The sequence below is a fragment of the Dipteris shenzhenensis genome, chromosome 12, assembly GCF_047967505.1.
Source record: "Dipteris shenzhenensis isolate YYH24624 ecotype China chromosome 12, Dip_SZ_1.0, whole genome shotgun sequence".
Taxonomy (NCBI): domain Eukaryota; kingdom Viridiplantae; phylum Streptophyta; class Polypodiopsida; order Gleicheniales; family Dipteridaceae; genus Dipteris; species Dipteris shenzhenensis.
The window spans coordinates 13,026,953-13,048,470 of record NC_141607.1 but is presented as its reverse complement, the minus strand read 5'-3'; the positions used below and the strand labels follow the sequence as shown (position 1 = coordinate 13,048,470).

General features: G+C 43.6%; 1 protein-coding gene across 1 annotated transcript in view; it reads right to left on the bottom strand.

The window, feature by feature from the left end:
- Positions 1 to 12,662: 12,662 nt before the first annotated feature.
- SMT1 (sterol methyltransferase 1) overlaps positions 12,663 to 21,518 on the bottom strand; it is an 86,769-nt gene continuing 77,913 nt past the window's right edge. The window contains exons 8-13 of the mRNA XM_087382556.1: positions 18,698 to 18,781; positions 18,476 to 18,592; positions 17,524 to 17,607; positions 13,988 to 14,113; positions 13,781 to 13,878; positions 12,663 to 12,976 (exon numbers count right to left, since the gene is read on the bottom strand). Of these exons, the coding sequence (XP_087238682.1) occupies positions 12,916 to 12,976; positions 13,781 to 13,878; positions 13,988 to 14,113; positions 17,524 to 17,607; positions 18,476 to 18,592; positions 18,698 to 18,781 (570 nt within the window). The 3' untranslated portion in view covers positions 12,663 to 12,915. The remainder of the gene's footprint in view (positions 12,977 to 13,780; positions 13,879 to 13,987; positions 14,114 to 17,523; positions 17,608 to 18,475; positions 18,593 to 18,697; positions 18,782 to 21,518) is intronic.

Sequence of the window (21,518 nt, the reverse complement as noted above, 5' to 3'; positions counted from 1 at the left end):
AATTAGGGTTAGGAATAGGGTTAGGGTTAGGGTTAGGGTTAATAGTCACTGAAGGAAATCTCAACACAATCCAAAAGAAGGATGGCTCACAAGCTATATTGAATATCCAACCACACTGTCTTATAAAGAGCTTACTGCCCACAAGCTTCTACACACGAGAAATAAGAGAATCGCCTTAGAGATGGTTGAAGAATGAGCTACCAGCACTAAGATGACACATACAACTTTGTATTGCCTCCATGCTCAAATCAATAGCTTTCTACTGTCAACTAGGAAGAGCTTCCACATCCCAAGCATCAAATCTGACTCTCATGGAAGGCTAGAAAGGACTGGAAGAAAGAAGAGAAAAAACACCAACAAGCCTTTTTAAGTACCACATCTAATTATTGCATGGGAATCTCCCAAGTGGCATAAAACATCCACCACCCTTGAAACCTTGGAGAAAAAACCCCCCACAAAGTGTACCAAAACATAGAGAAATGCCAACAATTGCCCACCAATAAATCCAGATCAACCATGTTGAGGACGGTGTTAATGGCACCATACCTAAAGGGAATTTTTGTTAAGAAGTAAAATTTTATAATGGTGTCAAAAGTTTGTGTTTTACTTAAAATTTCAAAAGAAAATATATAAAAGTGTGCTACATACTGTGAAACCAAAAAAAAAGAGCTCCATAAGCTTTCACCAAGATTTTATATTAATATATAAGCAAAGCATCGATAAAAATAGCTTTAATGTTAGCCTTCTATGTCAACAGCCTTAGTGGCTTGATATCTAGTCTTTGGTGAGTTGTGTAAACCACAACAAGCCCAGTCAGGATGAGTGGTAATCTGTGGTTCTAATAAAGATGTCATTTAGTGAGATTTTCTTCTCGTGTCTTCCATATCTTGTTCATCATTTCATGATAGTTCTTGCCTTTCAATCCAAGAGTAAATACATGAGCTTTGTGTTTTGAAACCTAACAGTGGTATCAGAGCAATCTAATTCCAAAGGCTCATGAACATTTATCTAGCATCATCAAGTGCACTAATGAGGATGAGTAGTTTGTCATGGCATCACCCAATTTTGTGCTATTGTATTGGAAACATTTATGTGATGCAAATAACTCAAGAAACAAAGAAGTAACAACCAGAAGAGGTCACGGATCTATAATCATTATGGGGAAAAGGGACAAAGTTGCTACAGAAATGACAAAGACTTAACTTCTAGAGTATACTTGCAGTCCCAAAGGAAAATGACGGAAAAACGATGTCACTTTTGCTCAGAAGAATAGGCCTATTATTTGTTTGTTTTTTACTGCGAGACTTTTTTTTTTTCAAGTCACAAAACAACAAGCCTATTGTTGACAGATTCTGATTTTTGAAATATGGATCAGTTCTAAATAATTTTGATAGTCATGTGTGGAGTCACATATGTGGGAAGTTTGTTTGTTGATCTAATCGCTTGATGGTTTTAACCTTGAATGGGCAAGTTCTATTTGGCTCTATAAGCAACTCTTTTGGCTATCTATCAGCAAATGTTTGTTTTACTTCTCCTTTTATCTCCCCCCCTTCAATTTAAGGGGGGAAATTTTGGAATTTCTCTATGTTTTGGTAAACTTCATAGGGGGTTCCTTCTCCAAGGTTCGAGGGTGGTGCATGTGTTATGCCACTTGGCAAATCCCCATGCAATAATTAGATGTAGTCCTTAAGGAGGTTTTCTCGTGTTTTGGTTCTTCTTTCTTCGAGGCATATTTGGCCTTCCATGAGAAGCAGATTTGATGCTTGGAATGTGGAGCTCTTTCTTGTTGACAACAGGCGGCTCTTGATTTGAGCATGGAGGCAAAATGCTAGCATTGCTTGAGAGCTCCTTCTACAATCATCTCTGAGGTACTTAACTATATAAGCAAGTGTCACTCTTATTTATTGTGTGTGGAAGCTTGTTAATAGAGATGCTTGTGGGGCAACAAGATCTTTGTAAGCCAGTGTGGCTCAATATTCAATGCAGCTTGTGAGCCATCTTTCTTTTGGACTGTGTTGAGTTTTCCTTCAATTACTTCTATCAATTTATGTAGTTTATTGTTATCCTTCTATGTCGACACCCTTAGTGCTTGATATCTAGTCTTTGATGAGTCGTGTGAACCACAACAAGCCCAATAGATATGAGTGGTATTCTTTGATCCTAATAAGCATCTCATCTAGTGATATTTTTGTCGTGTGTCTTCCATATCTTGTTTGCTATTTCATGAGAGTTTTTGCTTTCAATCCAAGAGTAAATATGTGAACTGTATTCTAAAATCTAACAGAAATGTCATGTTGCATGCATAGCCATAGGAAAAGGGTTTCATGTCTTCAAGATATGTGGATCTGCTCTCATCAAAATTTGATGTGCTCTCATTGCAAACTGGGCAATTGGCTTGTCTAGGAGTTTGTGTTTGTTTAATGGTTTGAAAGTTGCTTTGTGTGATGTTTTGTTGTGCAAAGTTATGGATTAAGAATCGTCTAAGATGTAACCAGTTGTGTTTTACCAATTAATCTTGTAGAACATACCATGTAGTGGTGATGCCCACAAGAAGCGTACAAGCTTCTAATTCATTGCAATCCTCACACCAAATATGATATCCAGTGATATTTTCAAAGTGATTGAGAATTTTCTCTAGTAAGGGGGCCTAAAAATGATTTGAGCTTATGGATTGGTTTTTCTTCAATTGGATCATTAGTTCAGATATAACTTAGGAAGAGTTGTTCCAATTGGGAGTGATTTTTATGTCCAATTCAGGGTGCATGGGAGTATCAGCTTAGTTCATCAGATGACTTTGTGGAGACGTGTGATAGCTCACGTTGTAAGCAATAGGACAGCAAGGTCTATGAAGGACTACGTACTAGAAGAGGCCAAATAGTTGCTCTCATGGGTGGCACAAGCTTATGTAAGTACATAGATGTGTGTACGTGTGTGCGTATGTGCTTGTTTAATGCTCTTGTAAGACTTCCTTTCTCTCCCGATATTTCTACATCACCAAACCCCTTTCTTACATGTGTACAAAAGAGTTCAAAATTCCTGTCTGCTAAATTTGAGAAGAGCTTTAGGCACATCGAGTATTTATTGCATATTTGCCTATATTTTGTTTTTGAGTGGTGGCATATCTAAGGCTAATTATGTATGTTTTGCTTACATCTATGCACCTACTAATATAGCATGATACGAGGTGGCCCTTTAATTTCATCCATGAAATTGATGAGAGGAATAAGACAAGTTCACTCCACATATAGTTATAGTGATGAGGGCATAGAGTTAAATTCGTATACCAAGCTGAAGTAGTGTGCTTTTGATTGAATACTTAGTCGTATATATGCGTTGAACAAAGTTTTGATGTTTTGGGATAAAGTGTTGCATCCTATACAGTTTAGGGTAAATGCCTCACATGAAAGATAGCACTTGCAATGATTTCATGATCTCATTTAAGTTGTAATTCCATAATTTTTTGGTCTCATATTGAAGTTTGAAATGTGTACTACTAAGTGGTAACCAAGTTTGTCAAATTTCATTTAGCAACGTAAAAGTTATGGGACAAGAAAGCTACCTATATACAAAAAAGGCACTAAACCTCACCAAAAATGTGACCACCCAAGCATGCATTAGTCCATCACATCAGTACAATAGGCTTATTTTTAACATAAAAAATAAGCTTATACATCATGGGTGGGGGCCTTTTTTTAGTTTTTTGATGTCGAATATAAGTTAGAGAGCTCAAGATCCATGCCATCTTTGGGAGACAGGGGGTAAAGGAGTAGGAGGGGGTTTCTTAGGCACATTTTTACCCTAAACATAGACAATCACACACCTTACGGGGGGTGCGGGGGGGGAGTGCTCCTTAACATGTAACATAGCATGTTAGTGTACATAGGGGTATTTTTAAAATAGTGGGACTTACATGCCATTTAATGCATGAGAGGATTCAAAAAATAGAAACTTAGTGTAATTTATATATGTGATTTAAGGAGCGGTGTCTAAATTTTCAAATTGAAAATTTTTTACATGCAAGACTCAGGGGGCTATATGAAAATGTTAAAATGAAACAATAGGTGGTTTTTTAATACATTCTTACTTGCACATGGTATATGGTCTTTCTACCACTGATCTGGTTCAATCAAATTCCAATTATGTGATTGTCCTAAACCAACATGGTTGGAATAGAAATATATAGCAATATCATTGAACTAGTAATGTGATTCTAAATTGAGCCAGCTGCATGGCTGCAATTACAATATTACCAAGATGGTCCAAGCCACACACCAATTATGATTGTCTAAAACTTTAGTTTTAATTGCTTGAATTCTAAAGTGGGCCAGCTTGGACTTAATGTGATTGTCTTAAACCAGCCTGGTAGTAGGAATCAAAATCTGAATTTTGTGTTGGCTACAATCCCTCCATATGTCACCAACCCAATGTTTGTCCATGTGTGATTGTATTTCAAATGCATGGTTGCATGCGGCCAATTCTCTTTATCAATAATGTCTCATTGCATCTCAATCTCATGATCTTTTTATAAAACAAAGTGTTAAGGATGGTGGTAGGCATTCAAATATTCAAAAACTAAAAGTATCCCACATATAACTCGAGACATAAAATATAATGAAAAATACAACAAAATATATCCCATTTTGTAAAATTTCCACCACCCCCACTGGCATAGCTCACCAGTGAGTTTGTCTAGTGGGGCATGGAGCTTGGTCCTTGGAGGACATCAAGGCTTGAGCACATAGGCTAATGTAAAACATCAAATTGAGCTTCAACTTAAAGGCAAAAGAGAAGAAGGGTAAATGGGTCCCATTACAAGTTCTCCAACACCAATTCCAGTCATAACAATGCTGACGAGGTTGGTTGGCCCATAGACTCCAGGTGAAGTGGGGGATGTTGGAGAGTAAACTTAGCTCGCCAGGAGGCCATATCCTTGTTTGTACTTTCAAGACAACAAGGTGCTCGTATCTAGGTGTCATTGTACAGAGAGACTACAAAAGTCTATGGAGCACGTGGACTTAGATATCTAGAGGAGGCAGTAATAATGGCTTGGAACATTTCAAGGTATAGTGCTTTGTGGATTCCTTTCTTTTTAAGTTTGAAGGTATGTTTTGAAAAGGGGCAAGCTGTTTTTGATGAAGCAATGTTCTTTGTTGAAATTTTGCAAAATATGGCTGAGTGTTGTGGTATGGTAGGAAGAATCAAGATGTGTAAACCTACTTTTCCAATGCCATATTGTTGTTATGCTAATGTTTCCTTCACCTTTTGTGGAGGGGGAAATGAAGGTCGATGATGTGCTTGCACATGAGGAAGTGAAGAAAATGGTTAGTGTCCATGAAGTCACTTTGGTTAGAAGAAAAAACAAAATGTCATGTGGATGCTCTAAACAAGTGAAATCCTAATGAAAACCCACAAAACATAGGTTGATCAAGTATGAACCTACAATTGTGTATGAGGTCCTAGAAATTCGGCATGTCATTCATCAATAAACTATGAACAAACAAATACCTAGGTTGCAACTCTGGAGAGTCTAGAAAAACTCTAAACCCGATTGATAATCTTATATAGTGCGATCAGGAGACATCACAACTGACAACATGGTGTGCTCTAAGCATTATTGGATGTTCAAATATACAAACTAATGTAAGACTAACTTTTATCATTTCACAACCGCGTCCAATTGATTATACTAGATTGCTCATTGTTAAGATTAACTTTTATCGTTTCACAAGGGTGCGGTGCAAGATTCTTTACTCTAGTTCGGCCAAACTCTCACTAGCAGGGCATTAGCGATGAATTGACTGCGCTTTCTCTCTTGCTGCCTCCTTGCCTCTCCTGCCCATCAGCCCCGCCCCTTTTCGCTCCCCCCTCCTTGCTTCCGCCCCATCCCACCTCTTTGCCGCCTCCTCCCTGCTCGCTTCCACTCCCACCTTCACCCCCCCTCTGCCTCATTTCACCTCCCTTCCCTCCGCCTGCACCTTGCCTCCATTCCGCCTCCCCTGTGCTCCTCTTCCGCCTCCTCCTATCGCCTTCCCGTCTCCTCCCGCCTCTCTCACCCCCCCCTCCGCCCTTTTTCGCTCCTTCTCCCTTCCCGCTTTTTTCTTCCCCTCCCCCTCTTCTTCACCCCTCCCTTTACTAGTGGTGCTGCGAGTATGCAATGGGTTCCCTTAGCTCCGTGGGAAGCCCTTTGGTGCTGCCGTGGAGTCAATGTGCATCTCTTCCAAGAGGTGTTTCTTGGGAAGCAGCTTGCTCTTAGCCCGACATTGGGCCAGTACTAGACCTAATGAGCCTTTGGAGCAGCTGCAAACTAGCCCCTTTTTTTCCTATCATGCGTTTCTTGAAGCCCTTACCAATCAGCTCGTGGCTCCTTGAGAACTTTTTTTGAGGGCCCTCCCTCCTTTGTAACTAGTATTTAGTGGCAGGTAGCAACTCCCTACTCTCCCCCCGGTGGTTTTCCCTCTTCCTTTTTCCTTCCTTCCCCATAGGCAGTGAGTTTTTTGCTTTGTTTTGGAGAAAAAGAACCTAGTGATGCTTCACTTCTTAGGGCTCCTGAGGGAATACAGAGCCAATCTCCCGGTAGAGCGTTTGGCATGATGCTGGAGTCCCCGTCAAATTTGGGAGCATCAGTGGTAATAGATGACGGGGTCCCCACGATCAGATTGGAGGTTGAGAGCCCATAGTCCCTCCCAGAGTTGATCCTCCTCGAGACCCTTGAGGGGAGTACACTTCGTCAGAAGTTAGAGATTTTTGATTTACCATGCCAGTGTCTTTGCTGCTCTATACAGATGGGCCATCTAGCTCGAAATTACCCTCGTGGCCAGTGCCGAGCTCCTTCCTCCCCACCCCCACAAGGTAGACAGAGTCAGTAGCCTAGCACCCCCTCAGACAGGAGCAACAGGAGTCTCAGACGCCCTAGGTGGCACCATTCGAGGGAGAGTGGACCGAAGTGGGCAAGAAAAAGAAACCAAGCAAATTGGCTCGAAAGCACCGTAGGCAAACCAAGGAGAGGGAGGGAGAGAGAGAGAAAGAGAGAGAGAGAGAGAGAGAGAGAGAGAGAGAGAGAGAGAGAGTTGGTCGAGAGGCACTCGTGGAGGAGCAGTTGTAGGAGCCATTGGTTGAAGACCCCTCTCCCCCAACGGTAGGGGCCACTATCCAGCTAGGTGATCCGCCCTCGGTGGAGGTCCAGCGTCCGCAGAAAGTCACCTAGGCATCAACCACAGCGAGCCTTAGGAGTCTCTGGCATTGTGATGGCAGACGCTGCAAAGGTTAGCCCAGCAATGGGTGAGGAAGAGGGCATCCATAGCCCTTCACGCTTGATCAACAGGGTGGGCTTGTGTTCGCCCCTATTCCTCTCCACCCCCCGCACCCCCAGATCCCTCTCCCTTCCCAGCCCCACCCCCTCATCCTCCCCTCGCTCCTCATGCTATCGTCATCCTTACCACACAGGGCTCCCACCCACCCTCCCTCCACCTCCCCCTCCCCCTCCCCCTCCAAAGCAGCTTCCTCACCCCCTCCCCCTCCTGCCCCCCCATCACACCTATCTCAGCTCCCCAGGAAGTAGGCAAGGGCACGTCTGTGTCCCCCTTCATATCCTTGTCTAACAATCAAATACCCCTCCCATCTCAACCCCCCCACCCGGGGCGGGATCCAGAGGGAAGGGGCTCATCCTCCCCGATCAACAGCTCTCAAACTTCAGCCTGGGTGCCCTCTTTCGGGGGAGCCCTCTTTCGAGGGACTTTGGGAGATTGGATCCTGGGAATTACCTAGAGATCCCAGACTCTTATAGGCTCTGGCACTAGAGGTGACGCTTATGATCTTGCAGCCTCGAAAGGGGTTCAATCAACGTGGTGGGCACCCAAATGCATAGTTTGGTGAGGTGGGCTCCCCTTTGCCTCCACAGGTTTGGAAAAGTGGATCCCAACGGTATTCGATGCTATATTGGGGGATCAGACTTCATGCATGATGGACGAGTGGAAGGGTCCAAAGGGACTAGATCTTTGCCACGCCCATGGTTGTTCACCCTAGTACACCAATGTAGAGACACAAACTACTTGCCCTCCAAGCCCCCTTCAAAGTCCCAAAAGGCAGTTGGACCATAGTGAGTTGGAACGTGCACGGGCTCCACGACGTGCTCGTAGTCATCCGTAGTACTGATCCTTCGACAAGAGTTGCAAAGGGTAGTGGGAGGGTGAGCAATGGACTTCCTTTTGATACAAGAGCACATGTTCTCAACATGAGACATCAGACAACACCAGCACCTTTGGGGAGAGGCCCACAGTAGAACAGAGAAGAGGGGTCTACATCTCAATCTCCCAAGCGGTTGCCCCGCAGGTCTATGATCAAGATGTGCTTATCCCTAGGTGGGCAATTTGGATGGAAGAGTCCAAGATTGGGATCCTGAATGTGTATGCCCCAGCATGGAGACACCACTGCTCAGCCTTTTAGAGGAGGCTAACAGCTTGTGTTGACTCCCTGATCGTTGGAGGAGACTTCAACAACCTGGAGTTCGAGGAGGACAAGCAAGGTGGTGCCTCCTCTGAGATGCCAGCAGCACAGCAGAGCACATAAGAACAGTTCATCTTCACGATCAGTGGTGGCAGAGACCCATGGAGAGAGCCAGAGTTCAGCAAGATCCCAAGCAGCCTCCTCTTCTCATTCGACCAGAGGAGACATGATGGTTTGCTTGAGAGGCTGGATAGCTTCTACATTGGGGACTACTCCACATAGGCGGTTGTACAGGGATTCTAGAAGGCACCATGATGACAAGCAACTCTCCAACAGTACTCTACCTAGAGCAACCCCGCCCTACTCTTCCACAAAAGGGGAACCGCATTCGAGGACCTTTTGCAAGATGAGGAAAATCATCAATAAATTGCAGGGATCTGGCAGTACCCAAAGTTAGCACCCGACGAGAGCTGCGCTTCTTAGGTGGCAGGTGTGATTCTGAGTAGTGAGGAGTTGTAGTCTCATGCCCTTAGACGAAGGAAGGCTCTTCATGAGAGTGAGCGTGCATTGCGACAAGACCTCACTTCCATAAAGGGGCTCTAGGAGCAAGACCCAAGATCCCAATCACCATTGGCTCAGTGATAGATATGAGAGTGTGCACCTTGAGCTCCAAGACATGGAGGTTCGAGGAGCTGAGTTTTCCTGCCACTCCAACCAAGCCCGTTGGGTACAGCAAGGGGATAGGATGACGAAGAATTTTTTTGTAACCACTGGACCTCGATCGGCAAGCACGCAATTACATCAATTACCAGATCCGTAGAGCATTATGCACACCAATCAATAGGAGATTCTAGAGCTAACCACAGATTCTACCGCCAACCCTATCGAGCAGAGAGGGTGACTCCAACTTGCCTTGTGCCCCGAGAGGTAGTTTAGGACCATGTTCCGCCAGTAGTCTCGCAAGAGTTGTATATAAGACTAGAGGAGCCTTTCATAAATGAGGAGCTCTAGGAAGCCCTCAAGGCCCTATCGACCCAAAAGTGTCCTAGCGAAGATGACTCTACTCCGGCCTTCCTTCGTAACTTCTGGGAGATCATTGCCACCCCTTTTCGCTCAGCCTGCCAGGAGATCTTCGACACGGGTTCTCTTCCTCATCAGTCCCTAAGCAAGGGGTGGAACTTTTGATCCCCAAAGGGGGAGATAGGTGAAACATCCCACAGTGGAGACGATCACCCTGCTTGACACCGCATACAAGATCGTCGCTAAGGTCTTGAGTTTGTGGTTGCGGCCTCGTCTCACCAACAGCTTCCATGACACACAGATTGGCTTTGTATACGAACGTAGCATCTTGGACAACATTTTCACGTTCTGCGAGGCAGTGGATTGGGCTAGGGAGGAGTCACAGCCTTTGGCCATCATCCTTCTCTTGGATTTTGAGAAGGCTTACGATACGCTGGAGTGGTCTTTCCTGGAGGGCACCATATGGAGGCTGGGTTTCTTAAACAAATGGATTAGAGGAATCTCTGCGCTTTATGCACAAAGCTCTAATTAGATGCTTATCGATGGACACACGAGCGAGGCGTTCTTCACTAACCCACTCGGTCTTCCAGGGCTACCCCTAGCTCCCTTTCTTTTCCTGTTTGTGGCAGAGACATTGGGCTACTACTTGAGGCGTTGGGCTACTACTTTTTCTAGCAAAGGCATTGGGCTACTACTTTTTCTAGCGGAGGCATTGGGCTACCACTTGAGATTGCAAGTGGCAAGCCTCACGGGGTTGAGGCTTCCAATTAGACAAGTGGAGCTATTGGACTCACAGTTTGCAGATGACACAGCCTTGTACGTAAAGGACACCACAATGAGCTTGGAGAGAGTCAAGGGAGCCCTAGCTATTTATTGTGAGGCCTCGGGTGCACGAATCAACTGGACAAAATCCATCAATTTGTTCACAAGCTCTGAGGAGACACGAGAGATTCAAGAGTGGGAGAGTACCTTTGGTTTCTGCTGGATACCGTGGGGCCACTTCGCTGGCGAACTTACAACGCGCAAGGGACGCAAGCTTCTCTATTGGATCTCGACCAAACTCTCTCTAGCAAACCGTGACTTACTGGCAAACCAAGTCCTTGCCACGGCCTGGTACACTGCCTCCTGCTGGTGCTTTCATAGGGAGTGCATTGGACAGCTACGACAATTGGTTTGGAATTTCCTTTGGGCAAGATCGGACGACACAAGGAATACCAAATCCCGTGTCACTTCGCAAACAATGATCATGTTGCAGGCATTGGGAGGCTTGGGTATCATTGATCTGGAGATGCAGAGCAGAGCCCTCTTGGACAAGTTGGTTGTGTGCGGCCTCACCCCTAGTGCAGAGTCCTAGAAGCTCCTTTTACAACGAGCGCATCTCAAGAAGACCCCACGCACTGGGGGGCAATAGCAAATCTTCTCAGAGGCCCTCCTTATGAGAAGGGTTCCCCCATGGTGAGGAGCCTACATAGAGTTTGGCAAAGATTAGCAGATGGCCTCATCCGTTCTCAGCATCGTTGCACAGAGAGTTCGAGCGTCAGCCCCTCATTTGGCACCCATAGATCAGGGATCAAGATAGACGTATGCTAGGACAACGGACTCACATTGGATGGACACAATGGGACAACGGTCTAGCTTGCACCTTTAACAAATGGAGGAGAGTACCCATGGAGGTAGACGTAGAGGCACAGGCAAGGCTTGGAGCCATAGCGCATATGCGAGGGGCAAGGTGGCAGATGACGGAGATTGATTTAGCCATCCCTGAGTCTTGGTGGGAGGCAACCTGCCTGTGGATGGACAACAAATGGTTGCATCAATTCTCTCAGACTGGAATCTCCTTGAGGATGATGATTCAACAATGTAGCAATCAACCTGGTTTCTTCCGTGTAGGGCTCGAGGGCTTACTTTAAGCACTCACTGAGAGAGACCTAGAGATGGACGGGAGTCTGGATGGGATCCATTAGAATGATCTAAGTTGTGGACGGATTGGTGGGGAAGGAGTGCACGGTGATCCTCCCCCCAAATGGCACCATTGGATTTGGGAAAATACGCCCGTGAGGGAGGTCCAATGGGATGCAGGGGAGTGGTTATGGCCTTCCAGGGTTGGCCTCATGAAGCAGGTGTACAAGGTGCCCTTCTTTTCCTATACCACACAGATTGGCAGAAGGCTTTAGATGGACGATTCAACATTGACCCCTCGCGGGAGATATTCGGTCCCAGTAAGTCTATTCCAGGTTTTGGACATGCCTATGGTCCAATTTGCAGACGACAAATATCTCCTACTTGTGGCTGGCCGCTCACAAAGGCTTGCCCATAGACCCGTGGTTAGAGCAAATGCAACTGAAGCCGCGATCCCTCATTGCCTTTGAAGGTGTCATAACACAATGAGAATCTCGATGGGAGCCCTCAGGATTATGACCCGCATGTAGAGCCTTCAGAGACTACACCTGGGGGATGGTGGCATGTTTGACTAAGGGACGACACATGTTCCAGATTGATGAGGTCTCTCCACCTTATTGGATACAAGGCAGAGTATTCAGAGGATAGAGCTCCACAAGACAACTCCTCTTGCTGGGAGGTAGTAGCCAGTGTCACAACATGTAACATTTGGGTGACTCACAGTAGTTTGGTGAAGGGTGAGCTACCGATTTCACCCTCGGTTACCTTGCTCGCTATCTGGCAGGATATCAATTACACCCTGTGCTCCACTTCGCAGCGCAGGACACATGCTCTAGCATGGTTGTTGCGAGGCACAAACGTCTCTGCAAGGCTTGGCTTGCAAGAGGTTTCCTACATATTCACTCCGAGAGGGATTCGCTGGTTGTATAGTCCCCCCACCTAGCTCTTAGCCCTTGTACCAGAGATTCCCTAGGCAGTGAGCTGGGTTTCTCTGGAATAGGCTAGTTTCCTCTTTCAACCTTTATCAGTTTTTCCCATACTCAACACTTGCGAGGCTGCTATTTTGTATAAGGTTTTTCAAGGATTAATAGTAGGTTCCTTTCTCCCCCCCCTCCAAAAAAAAAAAAAAAAAAACTTGTATCATTTCACAACCATGTCTAATTGATTATACTGAACTGCTCATTGTTAGAATCTTGCAAACTTAGAAATAGGTAGACTATTCCTACAAATCATAAACATCACCCAAGACTCAACCCATCGAAACACATCAAGACCCATAATTTTATTTCTGAGAGAAAAAAAAAAGGGCCTTTTTTTTTTTGGCTCTTTTCACACTCAAAAAGGTAAGAGCCTTGTAGGTTTTATGCTTCAATACCATTAAAAGCAAGCTTAGAGATACACACTAAAAACTTATTATCTTGACAATTTAAAATATATGCTCACGACCAAATAAGACAAAAAATTGTGGCCTCACCACGTGGAACACAATAACAACACATCAAAGTTGCCCAGTGACAAAAACTAAGCATAAAGTCAGATGCAAATAATGCTGCCTTACAGCTCCTCAACTGGCTTGTGGACAAGGAAGAAATACATTGGTGTAAAAATTTCCAACCTGAAAATCCACATTAGTGCTTAGTCTCTCTCTCTCTCTCTCTCTCTCTCTCTCTCTGGTTTTCAGTACTAATTCTTGAGTATCTGCATCAGCAAGGGCCCTAATGAGCCCTTTTCCTCATCCCATAGTTGCTTGTATGAGTTAAATTTTTTTTTTGTACCTTGTCTTATAGGACCGCAAGGCCTCTCAAAGACCTCTCTCTCTCTCTCACACACACACATACACACACATGCTTCAAATATTATGCATAGCAAAGGCTAACAACCATGACATCCCCATTAGTGTCACCACATGCCAACAGTGGGATGCATACCGATGTATGACCACATGCTCTTACACATGTGCACACCCCATATGGCTATGCTTTAACACATGTACACATGCCCACACCCCCCACATACATATCAGCACCGATCTTGATGCCTTTGTACTAGTTTCAACTCGCTAACCCACTAGTATCACCATTAAGTCCCTATAAACAAATTTGCAAGGCTCATGTGCAAACATAACCAGAAAAGGATTCCCAGCAAAATTGCAAATGCAACGACTCGGCTGCCCTTTCCATTGGGGACCTAACTTCACACTTTTGGACTGCATCACAAGTGCTGGAGGCTGTTTAAAGGTAATTTCCCAGTCTAGCCTATGGAAGGACCTTTGACAAGAAGTTTCGTCCCAACTAGCATGCTTCTATTTCCCAATATAAGGTCCCCAGTTGCCTCTAGTCTTAGATAGGATGTAAAGTCTTGAAAGGGGTCCTTTCCTGGAAATAAAGAGCAATGCAAAATGCCACATAAATATACAAACCTGCCACCAGAAACAAGTCCGTCGGCAGCCTTCTCCAAAAAGTTGCTTACACGAATGCTACCCTTAGGTGCAAGCATAAGAGATTCCAAAACTGTAACCTGGAAATGAACAACGTAACTGTATAGAGGAACAGGGCAACACGCATACAATTCGTCCAACCATAAAATAATTCTCTGCATTGCCACAAGGTACTAAAACAGTACTTACCAAAGAATGTGTAAGGAACCTGCCCAATCTTGTAAGACGAAAGCTACTGAACGAGATATGACTCGTATCCAGAGGAAGGTACCATGGTAGCGGTGAACATTTTGCCAAGTCTCCTTCCATGAGAACCTGAAAAATCAGTCACAAGGGAAAATTTAAAATTGCTTGTGTAGCAGCAACAATGTCATAAGCTATGCATAGCAAGTACCTCTCTCGAGGAGCAGCTTAGACAGATGCCAAAAGATATCATCACCACCCATTGATGACTTAGTCAACAGCAGAATGGATGAGCTAACCTTCACATTAAGAGAACAAAAGCAGCAGCAAGACAAAGCCTTCAACCTCCAATTAGTGGGGGTAGAAAGAGATTGAGGATGAGGAAATGCAAAAAGTCCTCATCCACGTCTTCCAAAGGACAATGCACATCTCACCCACGTCTTCCAAAGGACAATGCACATCTCAGCAACAAAATGGCAGGATACGTGGGGAGGAAAGGGGAAAAGACACACAGCCCCACACAAAAGTGTCGAACCAGAAGCACCACCTCAAGGGGCAGTTAACATGGATAAATGAGGACTTTACAAGGATTCGTTATTACTAAAAGCTCAAGGAACCTGAGGTACAAAAAAGGAGGGGAAGAATGACTACATGAGAGATGCAAGTAATGCAAAAAAGGATGGGAAGACCGGCTGACATAGGTCCTCTAAAGACCACGCAATTATTTTGGCAGGAGATTTCAATGCAGGAACGGTCTGAAAGCAAGGCATCATGACAATGGAGGGGAGAGAACCCATATGGATGGAGGACATGGAAGACGACAATGAGGAAAAGAGGGGTTGGAAAAGGGCACCAAAGACATGGGAGAAATCACCCAGATGGGGAGACAACTCACGCTATGTGGATGCTTTGGACTGCCAGTACCCCCTTTTTCAAAAGTACCAGAGGCTATACATGCAAAGCCCCCCAAGGGGTCGAGCGTGATCAACGACATGATCATAAGTCCAGCTGCAAGACACACAGTATTCACCTCAGGGTTGATGAAGAGACCCTGGAGTCCCACCACAAAGCAAACGAACAGAAAAACAGAAACCTATAGCATCCCCGGGCTGAGAATGGATTATAAAAAGGCTCACATCTATAAGAGAGAAATAGAAACAGTAATATCACAATGTCAGATGCCTCCTACCTGCCAAGCAATCAATAAATGCATGACAGCAGTGCTACATTCGGAATATCGAGGTTGCAGATGCTACTGGAGAATGGTCAACTTGAAACAGACCCAACATGCTTTGGTACTTTGCGGTACCTGGGTACCTTGAAGACTCTTGACTGTACGTGACTTAAAACCGGTGATTGTACCTGTCTTCCAGACATCATTGGTTGTTTGTGTACGATGCAGGGTAAGATCTGGAGATACTTGACGAGCGGGATTGTGGACCAAATTATGAGCACATCCTGCATGTCTTAGTGGATAAGCTTAATGGCACAGCTATCGACACCAAGGGAGCCACACTGCCTGAAGGAGTGAACCGTTCATATTAGCTTCATGATGATGAGGCTGCTGCATCTAAAGTTCACGATCTTGTCCACATACACCAATGAATCTTTATATATATACCTGGATATTTACAATGAATCTTTACACCCTTTATATCTTGATTTTCTCAAGAGACTACGCTGTTGGTGTTTACTTTAAAGAAAACATTTACATAGCAGTGGGTCATTGCTCTCTAGCCCCTTTGTATCTACAGCTAACTTACAGGTTTTGACTTCTTCCAACAAAATATGATCCATCAATGGAGAGGCTCTTGATGAAAGAAACACTAGAGAGAAGGGAGATATTGGAATATGGAAGATGACACTTAGCTAACTCCTGACAAATGGAGTATGAAACTAGGTCCTAGCTCTCAAATGTCGGGATCTAGAATTGCTTTGATGCCATACATTGAGTTATCTTCATAATGGCATTCTCATGCACGAGCTACTCATTTAAAGCAAAGGCTAACTCTTGACAAATGGAGTATAAAACTAGGTCCTAGCCCTCAAACGTTGGGATCTAGACTTGCTTTGATGCCATGCATTGAGTTATCTTCATAATGGCATTCTCATGCACGAGCTACTCATTTAAAGCAAAGGCATAAGAAGTTGAGCATGTGGTAAACAATCACGAGATGCAGTTGTCCCCCCCCCCCCCTCTTTATCATTGAGCAAAGAATACAATGTTGAATTGTCGATGCAGGCTGCTCCTTCCATGAGTGACAACATAACTCTTCTCAAGACAAATTTGGAGAGTGACATGTTGCTCTTCTACTAGTGTACAAGCTAAGGAGTACCTATTCCTAAGGCGCTTATAGACTTCCTGCTCTTATATTCCACAAGAATGAGGGGCTTTATGTCCCTTTTATAGGATCATACTTGTCACCACGTTGGCTAGGTTAGTGGTTGGCTAATGGTCGACATTCAGCATTGACCCACTGAGTCAAAAATTCAATGTGTTACTATTTTTAACCAAGTCTACGTTTTCTTCTTTGATCGATTGATCAATATGAACCAATGGGCAAAAAAGTCAAGATTGAATGTGCTACTATTGTTTATCAAGTCAACCTTGTGTGGCCATGATGTTGATGATGTGGCAATGTGGAAGTCTTCGTTTGGCTGCCTACTATGCAACCCTTATGTCTACTTTGTCATTCTTTGCTACATGGGATGCCTTTTATCCTGCATTGATCGTGCCTAGGACCTATGAAGACCCTGCTCATCATGAACTTGGGCAAACAAGAACTAGCATGAAGCTAGAAGCATGGGACCAAGGGACAAGAATTTATCATGAGAGGGATCAAACAGGTTTACGAGGCAACACCTTATTATAAATGAAAGATTAAGAACTTGTCCATGATAAGTCCAAGCTTGTATGAGACCAGCCGTTAATCACGACCAAAAAGTGCACAGGTAGGTCTTTGTCACAATAGTTCCACATAACCTAAACAATACAATATGCATATCCAAAAGAACAACATTGAGCAGTAATGGATACTAGGATGCCACCAAAATGCTTTGAGGGTTCCCAAGGGCTATTTCAATAGGCTCTTCCAAAACGTTCCCAAAATCTCAAAAGAAAAAACACCTGCTTAGATTAAGAAATATAAAAACGTTTGCACAATGACTAACAAAAGAAGACGAAAAGGAAGAGAAAGTAGGTAACCCAGAAACAACTTATGACGATTCATTCTAAAGAGCCAAAGCAAGATAAGAGAAAACGTTGAGGCAAAGACCAAAACACCAAAAGCAAGACACTCAAAGGTCAAAGCGAAGAACCAAAGGAAGAAAACTAGCACCAGAAAGAGGGCACCTAAAACCCTCAAGAAATAAATTAAGGGGAAATTAGAACAGAACCAGAGCCAAACATTGCACCAAGGACAGTCAGGTAATTCGCACTTTTAAGGCCACGTTTCCAAGACAAATTGCCAAAGAATAAATGAAGGGAGGAAGAACTTCTCATCTGTATGCAAATGCAATTAATGGCTGACCTAAAGGTATACCTCAAATCCGGCAGCCTTCAATGCCTCAAGGCATTCACTTGTTGTGCGAACATCAGGCAATCCATTGCCAAGCTCTATCTCTGCCTGTCACCAAAACCATTGCTTATCTTAAGACTATAATCTGTAAACCGTAAATTTAAGAATGAACAGGCGTATTAAAGAGTTACTGAAAAAGACACTAGCGAATGGATGATTTCCACAAACACACAGAAAACACTTTCCAACAGATGTATCGCAAGGGAACTGAACCTAGGAGATTTATTTTGTTTATGTGATAGGTACAATGACAACAGCCTGCATTCATTCCAAAATACGTCATTTTTTACGAGAGTCCACTCATACTGCTTCAGCATAACTCAAGAAGGATAGCCCAGACTACACACTACCAAGTCTCACACATGGAGAAACGCACTAGAATTCTATTGCTTTGCTAGGCCCAAAACGAACACCGACGAACGAAGTCTACTGCCAAGCATTCGAAGTAAAATGAAGACTAACCACCAGCACTAAAAACAAACACAGGCTAGGTGCTAGCATTAAAAGCAAATAACATCTGTTTAACCTTGTTTAGCCACACCGTTACAACATTTAGCACACTTACTAATAGTATGTCTGCATGAAACATACTTTCACATTCCTACTTCTTTCTCAAAATGTAAACATGCATGAACATATGTATAGTCTAGCACTTAAGCTCACACACAAGGACACACTCCAGGTTGGGCAGCCATCACAAAGGCCAGCTCCTAACACCAAAAGAAAATGTCATCCATGCTGGTGGCCCAGCTGCAGGCATTAAATGCAGATGCAAAAAATATCACATTTAACAACAACAGCCATCATAGAGTTATTAGTACACTTACTGAATCAATAAGCGAAACACTGTTCTATTTAAAAATTAGATCCTGCTTCAAAACGAACCTGCACACCTACAAGAAAGATAGATCCGAACCTTGATCTTCTTGTGCTCTGCATTCTCAGCATCATAAGCATCTGTCATGCACCATTCATACCCAGCAAAAAGCTGCCCAGGCTTCAGCACTCTTTTGATCTCCTTGTAGCAAGCCACCTGTAACAGTGATATTAGTCATTTTTCCTGGTCATTCAAGACATTAGTAATTCATATTTTGCTTTCTCCATCACTCATTTTGCATGTACGAAAAGTATTACTAACCGCATCGGGAGCATGACAAGTTGCTTCTATGGTATACACAGCATCATAAGAATTATCAGGAACCGGCATTTGCATAAAGTCAGCCTGAAATATAAGAACATTCATGTCAATTGGCAAACCAACCCCAATACAACTTGGCCAATACTCTCATGCATTTTTCTGGTTAGTTCCAAATCCCCTCAATTTCTGTCGCATTGACTCCTCTATATCTAAACGAGTTAAGTCACTCAAAGTGCTCTTACAAACCAAGTGATTCCAGAAAGTTAAGTTTAGCAAGAGCAGCCTGACTATGCAACAAGCAGGGGATTATTAAACAGAATCCAGATAGTTCACAGCAAAAGATGGGCTAGCAACACACAAAAGGAAGATTCACGTTCAAATCCTTTCACAAGAATAAATCACAGTATTCAATATCCTATCCAGGACTCATTATCAGTTTTGAAGATTAAAACTCGATTTGCTTGAATGAAAACATGCTAATCTGGAAGGAAAGGAATTATAACAGGAACACCCAATCTAATATAATTGTGCAACATGATGTCTTTCTTCAAGGCATTAGCTCCCCCATTGCACATTATGGAGGCTAGTGGGTACCTGGCCCCATTGGCTTTTCAGCAGGGTTGTGCCTGAGATGTCAGGCACACCCCCTGTTTATTCAATCTCCCCTTCCATTTAGCATGAGTTAAGGCTTCGTACACCACCCATGAGGAGCAAACAAGATCCTGAAACAGCATCTCATTTCAATTAACCGTCAGTAAATCGCGTCAGAGCTAAGAGCTCACATTTCATTTACGGGCCTTGCCTCCTCAGGGGGAGATTGGTTTCTCACAAATCACAGTCTTTTGAGACCTTATACCTCCTCACAATGATGACTCCTATAGTTAGCTTCTTTTTTCCTTGAAAATCTAGCCACTTGTTAGATTTAAATTTGAGGGGGTTTCTTGCTCTTTGCCGTCAAGGCTGCACTAATGCTCTATATTTTTTTGATGTTCAGCGGCTGGACTCAACTAAGTGGTACAGGATGAGAGTACTCCGCTTTGGGACAACTATAATTGTAATCATAAGTCTTTGGAATTGCAGACAAACAGTAATTGCAACATCAATGGAGAACATGATGGAATCAACAATTTATGGACTCATAATAACCTCAAGCCAGCACATGGTGCATATATGAGGTAGAGAGGCAACCTCCTATGGGACCTCCAAGATCGAGATCATGATGAACCTCCAAGATCAAGATCATGATGAGAAGAGGTCGGGACCTCACATGTATTTTGGGTAGGCGCAATGGACGGTGGACTAGTTAGATCATTTGGGTAATGGAGCAAGAGAGAAATAGGTCACTAGCAGAGATTGCAAAGCCGCTTGTACTTGTAGATTATAAGCAAGACAATTCGAGATTTTGACAATACCATAGCGGCGGAGTGGAGCTCACCCAAACATGCAGCCCCAAAGAGGTATTCTCTCGTGCAATGTTCCCTTGAGGATAATGAGAGTGTGTGATTGCTCGAATCAGCTTATCGATCGCACATTTTCATAACTTTGCTTTTCTTGCTTTCACTTTTCTTTCCTATTGCATGTCTGTGTGCTGCATTAGCAGTTTTGGTTCAGGTTAGTATTATCTCTGTATGCATGTGTGTCAAAAGTTGAATTCCAAGATAGATGTTAGATATTCTGACCATACACAAGTTTAGTAGTTTTGGTACCATGGGGTATTTTGATATGGGTTGCCTAGGATCATCTCCAATGAGGCACTGATTGAGTGGTGAAGTGAAAACAAGTCCCTTATAAAAAATCACATGGCAGAATACCTCAGGCATCAAATGGATTTGCAAAATCAAATATGATGCAAATGGAGCTCATAAATATAAATCTAAGTTGGCTGCCACACATTATTGTTACAGAAGACCATTGACTATGCAAAGACATTTGCTCCTATAGAAAATTTGAATACATTTGCAGTATATCATGATTGATCTATTTTCCCAATGAATGTCAAATCTTTACTTTTGACTTGCTATATGACTAGCATGTAGTGCAAAAAGAGAAACACTTAACATGCAGGCTAAATACGGCACCGTCTCGCTTAAGACAAGCACTAAAACCTCGCTCCAGATAATTACTACAAATATTCTCTCTTATGCTCTCTCTCACTCCCTCTCTCTACAGGTGCATTAGGGCCCAGAACAAAACGTCAGGCTGGACCCCCCCGAAGGTTTTTATTCATGAAGAGAGAAAACTGTTACAAAAGTTCAGCATAGAGGTGTCTGATACAAAATCCAACGTGAATCAATATTACAAGAGCTTCAAGCTCATTTCGAATTGGCAACATGCCACTTGTCTAAAATCTAGACTAAGTCCTATTACATGCCACTAAGGGCAACTCTGGAGTCTTTGAAGCACTTGGTCACGCGAACCATCTCCTAGATGCTTGTTAGGCTCCCGTAGCGCTTAGAAAAATAACTCTTCCTAGTACCTGCAACAATTAACTAAAGCGCACCACCATGGCGCCCATTAATTGTTAGCGCTTTGCAAGCAAATAACACACTGTGGACTAATTCTAGTCACGGTGGGCATCCCCACTGAACACATGTGCACACATAACAAATATAAAAATATATATTTATTCTCTGGTTGACCGAAGTCAACGCTCTTGATCATAATTAAGGGGCTTTGACCAAGGGTCAAGGCACCTTAATTATAGTCAAGTCTCTCCAACCGAAGTTGGCACAACTCTCCGACCATAGTTGGCACACCTTGGTTAACCGTAGTTAACCCTCTTGGTGCATGCCAAGTCTTGTTGACCGAAGTCAACACTCTC